The sequence below is a fragment of the Synchiropus splendidus genome, chromosome 1 (assembly GCF_027744825.2).
Source record: "Synchiropus splendidus isolate RoL2022-P1 chromosome 1, RoL_Sspl_1.0, whole genome shotgun sequence".
Lineage (NCBI taxonomy): Eukaryota > Metazoa > Chordata > Actinopteri > Syngnathiformes > Callionymidae > Synchiropus > Synchiropus splendidus.
In genome coordinates this window covers 9641489-9652580 of record NC_071334.1, presented here as the reverse complement: position 1 = coordinate 9652580, position 11092 = coordinate 9641489, and the positions used below count along the sequence as shown (strand labels likewise).

General features: G+C 39.3%; 1 protein-coding gene across 1 annotated transcript; it reads right to left on the bottom strand.

The window, feature by feature from the left end:
• Positions 1 to 303: 303 nt before the first annotated feature.
• mfsd8l1 (major facilitator superfamily domain containing 8-like 1) lies at positions 304 to 10981 on the bottom strand. Its single transcript, XM_053868010.1, has 12 exons — positions 10617 to 10981; positions 8308 to 8493; positions 8103 to 8165; positions 6803 to 6922; positions 6647 to 6726; positions 5838 to 6192; positions 5413 to 5486; positions 5124 to 5337; positions 4547 to 4669; positions 4306 to 4436; positions 1672 to 1774; positions 304 to 1401 (listed from the first exon to the last, which is right to left on the bottom strand). Exons 1-11 carry the CDS (start codon positions 10690 to 10692, stop codon positions 1691 to 1693), a joined length of 1506 nt encoding a protein of 501 aa, XP_053723985.1. The 5' UTR covers positions 10693 to 10981; the 3' UTR covers positions 304 to 1401; positions 1672 to 1690.
• Between the last annotated feature and the right edge of the window lie 111 nt (positions 10982 to 11092).

Sequence of the window (11092 nt, the reverse complement as noted above, 5' to 3'; positions counted from 1 at the left end):
TGCCGTTGTTATTGTTCATTGTAGACAAGCGTTTTGGTTTCAAAACATATTTTAAGATTTCAAGATGATATATATATATATATATATATATATATTGAGATAGAAGACAGACACAAAAACGCTGAAGTCCTACTGAACTATATATATATATATATATATATATATATATATATATATATATATATATATATATATATATATATATATATATATATATATCTTTGTCTTATTGATACCAGCCCAGTAAAAGAAATTCAGTGATCTAAAAAAAAAATAAGCAAGGCATGATTTATATATTTAATAACAGCACATGAGACTTGAAACTCTTAGTCAAATAAAATTAAGTACTAAACTGAACATGACATTTCTTTTACGTTATTTTTTTAAAATCTTTTATTCAAATATTGACATGAACAGAAACTTGGCTCCAAAATGATAATTATCATCATCTTAAACATATGCATATAAAAAATAGCCCACATCATAACTGCTTCCATAAATATACTGTACTTATGAATAAATAACAGGAAGATGAATTGATTTCATATGTTTGTTGTAATTCGATTTTATAAGTGGTAAATTATAAAACATCAATCAGAAATGAGACGGCAAACAATAACATACACATAAATGTATAAAAGTGTTTTTAAGTAAGACGAATCATTTGGACAACGGTTGAGGAATTTCCGGGATGGAAAAGAAGGATAAGAGTGCCCACTACAGGATTATACGTGTACTACAGCCGCAAGTGTCACTATTTATCGGAAGCTATTTTATTTTAGAATACTCCCCACTAGAAATTTTGCTTATACTCGGTGCATTTAGTGGTTATGAGAAAAAAAAAAGCGTTGACGAGAATATGACACATCAAGTGTAAGTGTTAACTAGCACCACATTAGAGTCCCTCTTCTGAATGTGTCGACAGGTCGCTAATAAAATATTTGCTTTACACACAGTAAAATGCCCGTAATAAAAAGAGGATTCAATTCTTCTTTTAAAGGCCAGTAACAAAAAAACTAAACTTGAATAAATGCCATCATTGTAAGGATGTGTGTGGATTGAACTTTTGACTATTAAAGGAGATCAAACAATGTTGCCCTTTTACATTTAACATGACTGAGACGTTCAAAACTGGCTTCACGGTCAGTTACAAGCTTCAAGTTGCCAATAGCATCGCTTGGTTTTAGTTTCACGTGCCGATGGAAAAACTGAATTATTTTTCATCCAACAACTGGACAGATGTGATGTCACTACAGGTCCATATTTCCATAGGAAATATACATTAATGCTATCAGTGAAAAAGGTTCTTAGAGTGCAACATAAACAGTGTTCTGTTGTGTGATGTCACCAGGTCACAAGTCAGGAAGTCGGGATGAGAAGCGTCTGTCTTCTTTGGTGTGTCTGAAAGGAAAAGATTGTGGAAGACATTTGCTTTTTGAATATTTTTACATGATGAGAGTGACAGTAACATCTGCTTTGACACAAACACACGCTGCTTATCTGGTGAACAAAAGGTTTTAAAGTCCATTTAGTACATTTAAATATGGCATAAAAACTAAAAACTTCATGTTGAATAATGCTATTGTGGATTATTTTTCATGTTATTATTGTCAAACAAATAACAAAACCATTGTTTATGGCAAAAAAATCTCAATTTTAATTCTCATTTACCTCCATTATAAAATACTGGTCAAGCGCAGTTTTCGGTTGTGTTTTCATCCTGCTGCTCCTTTGAAGGTTCAACCAGCCGGTTGTATGATACGACGAGCATGATCTGTGTTTGACAAAACAGTTACTCTGTGGACTCCAAACTAAAGAAAATATATAAATGTATTGGGAGAACAAAACTATCAGATGAGAAAGTATTATATGAATGCATGTTTCTTACAACACTATTATGGCATTGAGATTTAGGGATCGTCCTCACAAAGACAGTCAAGTTCTGTGTCAGTCGGCATTACACCCAGACGTAGCTGACATTTCCTGTCACTAAAACCACAACTTTTTGAAACCTGGTGGATTGATTTTTTTTCCCCCCTACACACTCATGTCCCACAACTCTACTGAATTCTACTTGGGACCATTCTGTGATACATATAACTCGACCTATGGAGACTTATGTGTTATTCATATTTTTAAATTCAGTGTTTGGAACCCTGTGTTCGACCACCTTAGTGATATGAAAGAAATAAGTTTTAACAAAATACTTTTGATTCCATTTTGATCTCACCAAACTTGGTTGGCCTGTTCTCTGCACCACCACCTCTTAACAGCCAGGTTTCTATTCAAGAACTAGGCAGTCTTAGCTGCCCTGTTTGTCGGCGGCAAAGGAGATTAAATCGTCTTTCCTTTCGGCTTCTCCCTTCAGGGGTCGCCACAGCAACCACCTTCTGCCTGGCAGTTCCAACCTCAACATCTTCCTACCAATGTACTGGCTCTCTCTCCTCTGTACATGTCCAAACCATCTCCATCTCTCCCTTCATTTTAAATAAGCCGACAAAATCGTTTCAGAAGTGCAGTCCAGTAAAAACACCTACTGTATAAATCATAGTTTATTTTGTCCCCATTTCCTCAGGGTCATCTTTAATTCTAGGACACCTCTGAAAGCACTCGTCTCCTCTGCATGACCAAATCACAACTTTTTGATGACGTCATAGCACTGCCTCTCCATTTTAGAGGCCTGGCATGTGTACTCCACTCCAGATATGCAGTGTGGACACAGATTTATTTTTAAAACTGCACTTAGAAAACATCTCATCGGCAAAGATACAGCTTCATACGGACAAGGCCCACGTAACTTAGCTAAAGCAATGGAAGTTATCAATATTTCAGTTGAATTTACTCTGACTTTGACCCAGGGTGGCGTTGAAGAACGAATGCAAGTTCGTTCCATACCATGGATGAACCTGCCAGGTCACACCACACTATGGTTGTGTATGGCCTGTCATTGCTTGTTCCTCACTATTCCTCGCCTGTTTTCGTTCCCCCGAGGTCACAAATCTGACTCCACTGTTCGTCCTCATTCACTACACTGCCCAAAAGAGTCCTTCTAAAATTCACACTAATCTTCTCTGAAGGCTGCCGCCAGCACTGGGCACTCTGCTAATGCTGTCGGAGGTTTGGACTAAAGGCTTCATCGCTGGAAGATTTTCTACATGAATTATACCCCAGAAGTGTAAGGAGTGGCAGCAGAGACATACAATTCAAGACCTTTCTCCTGGATATGTAGCCTTTGGTTGAAAATGTTCCTGAATGGAAATGAAGCAAGAGGGATGCAAGAATAGCATGGTGGTGAAAGCACCTGGATTGATGGAGCCATTGGAGGAGGGAGGATTTCAGTAACTCCACCAGACAGATCGACTCTTACAAATTGTGCTTGTCAGTGTCTCGGGGTGGCTGTTTGCTAATTCTATAGCAGGAACAGTTTGTCTCGTCCATGCCTAAGGAGCTTCTGGCAACTGATCTGCAAGTCCAGTTTAAATCCAAAATCATCTCACATCAATCCTGTTAGCAGAGATTTGATCAGGACTGACAGTAATATGAGCCTCGCTGAAATTAAAGCTGACGGAACTCTGACCTCTGTATTTGGCCGAAGCAAAAGTTATAATCAGAAATGTAGCCAAAAAGCAGCATGTCGTTCTGTAAAACATGGACGTCTGAAAATGAAATCCAAGAAGGAGCCAGCGTAAACGTGACTTAACTCAAGAAAATACTCATCATAGAAACAAGGCGTCACCATTAGTCTGCAGTTCAAGAGCTTAAAGGGAGCCTTGGTTGACAATATGAAGGAAAAAAAGAATAAAATAACAAAAAAAACTGTCAGGAAAAATAGCATCTAAATAAACCCATAGTGACTGGTACTAGTGTAAACATTTAGATAAACACAAGCTACAATCAAATCACGGTAATAAACCAACATTCATGTGACTACAGAGATAAAACTGTCATTGTCCATTCAACGCCACTTCGAGATATAAAATCTACAGTGTGATCTTGAACCCCAATGACACAGGAGAAACCTTTATATGCATTTTCCCCAAATTATAATAACAATGATACTTTGATTGCATACTTGAAATAAATCTACAAGAGTCAACATCATACAAAATGTATGTCACTATGAATATTAGTCAATTCAATACAATATAATATAAAATAAAAAGTCATTAACATGCATTGTAGATGTTTTAGGTTTTGCGGTGCATAATGACAATTTTAAGAAAAAGTGAGTGCTGTGTAATCAGGGGCTCAGATACCTATTTAAGGACACAACAAAGCAATAACTTCAATGAAAAACTCTCTCACCGTAAGCAAGGCTAGCAGCGCCATCATCACACCCAACATGATATACAAGTTGTCAGTCAACCCGCCAGCCCACAGGGGACCTAAAATTGTGGCGAGACCCGCCACTGAGCGTCGCACTCCTTGACTGAAACCTGAAAAACACCCAAAAGCAACATTGTCAGAGACCACGAAGCAAGATGCTGCATCATTTCATGTCGGCTCACTTTGTTCGATCTGACCACCAGATGGTGTAGTTTCTCACCTTGTGTTTTCTCAGCAGTGACTTTGGAGAAAAGAGAAACCTGGGCAACGGCAACGAAGGGCAACCCCAAAACCTGCAGAAACACTCCAATGATGAACTCAGAGAGCTGCCATTCATAGCCACCTACAGAGAGAAGAAAAATGAGAAACAATTGAAAGAGTCAGTGGGAGTAGATTTCAAACCTTTAGCGAATACAATTTTCGCTGGTTCATTTTTATTTTATGGCTGCACGACTGTTACAGTAGCTGGCAGTTAATGACCGTCATTGTCTTCATACTGTATCATAACAGTATACATTAAAAAATAATAAATTCCAAATTTCCTTTTTTCAACATTGCAAGAACTAAAATGATATGCACAAGCAAACTCAGAAGACGAATTTGAACTTTAAACTATTTAACAAATCACAATAATAAACTTAGGGTCTTGGATCAGTATTATTGCAATTTTCTGCTGGAGTAGGTAGTACCCTAAGTAACAGCAAATACACACATTACAGCTGTCTCAATAAGAGACCACAATCTTGCAACCTCTTCAGATACAAATGTGCCATCTCAACATCTCAAAGCCAACTCACCAACTGGTTTAGCCAGAAAGATGATGCACCAAACACCAGAAATGTTGCAGATGGCCAGGCCGATGGCTAGAATCGCTCGCTCGGCGACACGCACGCTCAGCCATTGGACAAACAGGAAGCCAGCGATCACTTCGACCCCGCACAGGCAGTACATCACGCTATTCTCCAGCTCACCGTAGCTGAAGTACTTCTGGGTCAGCGGGGTCACCATCGTCTGCGATAAGCAAGCGCCATAAATATCAGACCTCTGTCAGACAGATCAGACATCATGTGAGTAGTGAAATTTCACCTCCAGGGCAGTTTGATTGAAGAGAGTGATGAACTGAGCAGCCAGAAGCACAACAACTTCCTCCCGCAGAAACTCTACAAGACAGAAGGACATATAGTCTATCCATGGGGTGTGTAGCTTTATCAAAATAACCCAGTGCAATAAGTGTTAGGCTGATGAGGCTTCACTTTTAAGGCTCAGTCGGTGGCGCTCTCGGTTTAAAAATGAAGCATGGTTGAAACCTTAAGAGTTTACATCAGAGAGTGCCACCTGTTGGGTTCTGAAAATGAGGACACTGTTTCATGAAGCCGCGTCAGCCCATCACTGCGAGCAACAATGTGATCCTCGGTCTTAGTAATGTTATATGAATTAAATGTATTGTCTGTAAGTAAACAAGCAAAACAACACGTTAAATGCAGAGATGGTGTTGCATTCGATTCACGTACCTCGAGACAAACTGAAATTCTTAAAGGGGTTTAAAGTGCTTTCAGATTGTAGAATCTCAGAGGAAGAATGGGAAGAGATGTGATTTGGATGAGCTTCTGCAGACGGTTCTGTGTGGTTTTGGTGAAGGTTTTTGGACGCAACCGACCCATAGGAGCCCACCAGCTCCTGGGACTTCATCAGCGGCTTTCCCTCTTCATCATCCTCTTCCTCGTCGTCTGCAAGAACTTCCTCATTATCAGCGACAGTGCTTCCGGTCGCTCTTCTTTTTTCTTTCCCTTTATCCAAAGGTGGGAGGTCCCAGTACATGAAGAGAACTACCAGTTGGAGCAGAATCCAACAAAAACACATGAACAACTGGAGAGAGAAAAGCAGGAAAAAGAAAAACACCTGTTTAATCTTACGGAGCAGTGAAACAGTTACACATCATGACCACTAGATGGCGTCAAAATACGCCTTTTTGAAAACAACCATTCTGTCGAAGGGGGGAAATAACTATTCACTTCAGTTTATGAGACAAAGGACACATGTTGCAACCTCATCAATCAACATATGGATATAATGTATGGAATACTGGGCGTGTCATACTTGGGTAACAAAGGTTTAAAAACATACTTTTACGTTTGCATTTCTCATTCATGGTCTGTACAAACAAATAAACAGATATAGACTGTAGAATTAATTTGTTGATCTGATCAGTGTGTGAGAAACTGAATAGTTATCCAAGTTAAAAGCACAGTTCTCATGAAGGGAAATGGCTTATTATGGTATTAAATTGAACTTTTCAGCTGTGCTCGTTTCGGCTCCTCACCCCGGGTGACGTATACTTATTGACCACAAAGGGACCCAGTTGGAAGTCACATAGTCTCAGGAAGATGTTAAATGCTGGACCTGCAGTGGAAGCACAATAAGTTGTTAGCATGCAACTCTGTGAAATGTCGGTATCATTGGACACGGGAGAGAGTACCAATCAGAAGGCCGGCTTGACGACACGCCATGACTGCAGCAAATATAGTGGCCCGATCCTCTGGCGCTGAGCTTCTGGTCAGGAAGCCAAATATGGAAGAACCTGCTCCTGTGCCAACACCTGCGAGAGACAGTTGAGATCTCAGTGAGGCGGAGATTACAGAACACCAGTGATGAAACATTTTTAAAGAAGTGATATGCAACTGTGCCACAGTGTTTCCAGGAATTTAACTGAGGGGAAAAAAGAAGACGGAGTAAACATCCACTTAGTTTTCTTTAAAAGGGACATTGTAAAAAGTGACCTACACATTGGTGGCTATATTATTCACACCTGTCTTTGACATGTAGCTTTTCATAGCAGCCACACAAAGCAACACAAAGTCAGTCACATCTTGCAAGTGTAGCTAGCTAATGCAGACGCACACACTGGCCAAGGTTAAGGTTATGATAAAGTCTAACAACACCTTGACACTGGTGAATAGAATCGGTGGAGACAAAAGTTTCTTGAAGTCGTTTTGCGCATTTAACCTTCACTCAAGGTGGTGGATTCTTTCTCATCCCATTCGTGGGTAGCGTCTCTTCTCTTCCTAAAACCATGCTCATGTTGACAAGTTCCATTTATTTATTCGCAGCAAGGCATTGACACTTCTCTGATGTATGCTATGAACTGCTCTGTTTCACCAAAAAGGGCGCAACCTGATTATGCCACACTCAATAGATCATCAGTCAGAAAGTGTAAATTCGGTGATGAGGGCTCCGCCAAAATAATTACACATTATTACCTTAAAGGCCAGAGAAACTGTATATTCATGTGTGCATAAATTATTCTTTAACCTTTTCACTCCAGTCGGATGATTTAAGTGGGATGAAATGGAGCCTTCTCGCTCACAAGAGCATCACAAAGCATTAATAATGAGATTTCATAACCAGTCTCAGACCAGAAAAGAGAAGATCATTCATTTTATTTGCTTAGCTTGCAAGTAAATACACATTAATAGTATTTGTTGAATTTAAATGATAGTTAAAATAGACATTCCACCCGGAAAGCAACCAATCAACACGCGACAGAGAAACAACAAGGTACAAGGGCGAGTCTTCACATTTATTGAGTTGGCAACCATAAAAAGGCTAGTTTTTAAACATGAAAGAAAAACCTCTCAGCAATCTGCAGTCAAACCTACCTTCATACAGCCGGACTGGATGTGTGACTTGAGTTCCGATTCAACAGATCTATTCTTTTCACTTATTTTTATGTTACAAATACACAGATAGCCACCGTAATCATTTGCGTCACCACTCACCTGCCACCAGTCTACTGGACAGTAGAAGCCATTTGGAGAAGCCCAAGAAGTACATGAAGTTACCTTAGATTAGAATAGGTTTATTTCAGTTAATGTTTCACAGATATATTACATTGTGGTGATGGGCAGATGTAGTTTCATGAAGCAGTGTCCTTGTTGAAGACCTGATTTAGAAAGCTTCATCACCCAAAGAATGCCAACTCACCCACTATTTCAAACAAATTTGCAAACAAGATGATCTTCTTCGTGGTCCGTGTCCTGTCAGACCAGTGGCCAAAAAGTGGTCCTGTGAGGAGACCACTGAAGCTGAAAGCTGATAGGGTCAAACCCAGGAAGTACGGCGGGGCATCTAGCGTCTGGAGGTATTTCCATATTGTGGGCAATATCACAGCTGCGGAAAGAAAGAAGAAAAACAAGTAAACTTTTGACTGATAAAATTACTTCCTGATACAAAAGGTCACAGAGCAGCTGTCCTAAACTAGATTAGCTAATTCAGTAGCGAAGATAAAGAACAGGAAGGAGGTGCAGTTGAAGAATAATAATAAAATTATATTATAAAATAGTTCTCAAATATGAAAAGGAATATTCATCATGGTTTTTTAAAAACATTAACATTGGTTTTCAATAATTTTCTTTGAATAAAAGTTGAAGAAAATTTAAAAAAAGACTGGATGTAATCTCAGGCACTTTAATAAAAAGATCAAAAATGAATATTATGTTTGTTGTTCACTGATGGGGATGGGGATGTTGTGTCATGCTACTGGTATAGAGAGTTCTCCCCAGAACTTTAGTAGCATAGGTGCCCCCATGGTACGGGGCTGGGGAGAGTTTTAAACTGTTTTTGGCAACACATAGTGAAGTGTGACTCGCTACATCAGCTATCTCTGACCATCACTGATGGCGGAATAAATCCAAGTTAGTTCGGTTTAGTTCAACCTGTCAACAAGTGGGCACTGAAATCAGTATGGCTATACTTGTCTCTTCCTTAAAAATCCTACTGGGAAAGCGTACAAGTTGGGTAGAACCACATTGAACCGTCACTGTGGAACAGGTCAATTAGTACTATTCACCACCGTCTTGTCATTGTGCATGTGCACTGGTGGATCGTAAGTCTTCCCATGTCAAAATGCAGAAAACATGGTGATGAATTAATGGGATTTAAAAGGTAAGCGCTTACTGACAATGAGTAGCAACAGCGTAGCCAGACTAATGGCTCAAAAATGTCCTGGCAGTTGTCAATTGACCAACCAGACAAGGACAATGGTGTGTTGAAGTGAAGCAACCATTGAAAGTCAGTTGTCACAAATTTAACCTGGAAAAGTAGGAAGAAGCAGCCACAAACTCATGTGGAAACCAACTGCAACAATGAGGCAATATGAGCAGAGAAGTATGACAGACATTGAACCTAGCAGTTATTGTCATATTCACTAGTGCTCATTTGATTCACTAGAGCTGCATACATTGCGATTCATATAAAGCTGTTTAAAATAGCAAAAGGATGTGGATTGTTCACCCCATGGTGCAATATTCATGGTTAAAACATTTGCTTTATTGTTGTGCGGAGGGAAGTCTGACATGTCACAGTTCTTGTTTTCAATTGCTGCTTTTTATGCTTGAGTAGGAGGAGGATGAAATATGTCGGTATGGTGCCGCTACTGGCATGAATTTATACCAAAACTCAGTTTTAGATTGTTGCGTTCTGGGGGATGTAGGAGGCCAAGCTTGGGAACGTCAAACAGAAGATGCATCTGTGTGTTTTAATTCCCTAATCTCAAAAGCTTGCAAACTTTCAGATACATAAAGTTATGGTAACCTAGTGACCACTTGTCCTTCTGCAATATTTATAGTTCAAGGAAACGTTCCTTGATACTATTACATACATTTTCAAGAACAACAACTGCGTCACTCGCAATTTTAAAAAACCCAAAAGGTTTCAGTTCCACTGAAAAAAATACTAAACTGATGGTGAAAGAAAGTAGCATGAGCTAACCTGTTATTTTGTCAAGCACGTGATACATTTCACAATAATTTACATTGTGCAAGATTTAACTTTTGACCTTTGTAATATTTCCCAGCATAATCTCTGAGAAATATTTATTTAAACGTTGATTTAATAATATTTAATGTTTATAGCTATTCAATATTTAAAGTTATTGCAGATTAGAGGCAAAGGTTTTGTCATAACTATTTACATTTATAAAAGAAATTGCATGAAACATAATATTTGTCATAGTGCAATGTCTGAACTCCAGAAGAAAACAGTGCCACACACGTTGACTTTCTAATTCAATATTAACATTCCAGTAATCTTTCATGCTGTCATGATTAAAGGACCATTGAGGAGTCGATTTCAAATGAGTCACGTATTTGTACATATGAATATTTGCACGAGTGTTATAGCTCGAAACTCACAGAAATTACCTTTATCGCCTTTAGCGATTTTGTCGCCAAATATTTAGCACACAAAACCAGTATAAATGACGAGCACAGTATCGACATAATGCCAATACTTACCGTATTCCACGCCGCTTAGAAGAAAAAGAAGAGCAATAGTGATGAATGACAGCTTCCTTTTACGTTGATAATCCATTGTGGTTGTTTTTTGAGGAATTTAAGGCGTTTGTCATAATTTTCGGGACACTTTTTCCCTCAAGTGCGGGTTCCCAGTTCTGCTGGTGTCATAACGCCGAGGGCATTGCTTCCAATTAAGTAGAAGGACGCATCGCGACCCTGTCAACGGAGAAGAGACTGTATACACACGAACGGTCCGAACACATTCCCCGTCGCTGAACAGAAAACAAGCAGGAAGTCAGCAGCCCAGGAGCGAACGGGGCGGGCAGGAACGTGAACAGGTAAGACAGGCGACCACAGTGTTGACATTGCTGCCACGCCTGCGCAGTACGTCCATATCTACGTCACTTCTGGTGAAATCACGTTTTTCGAATCATTTTATTTAGCCACCAAGTCAAACATGTTATTGTGTTTCAACG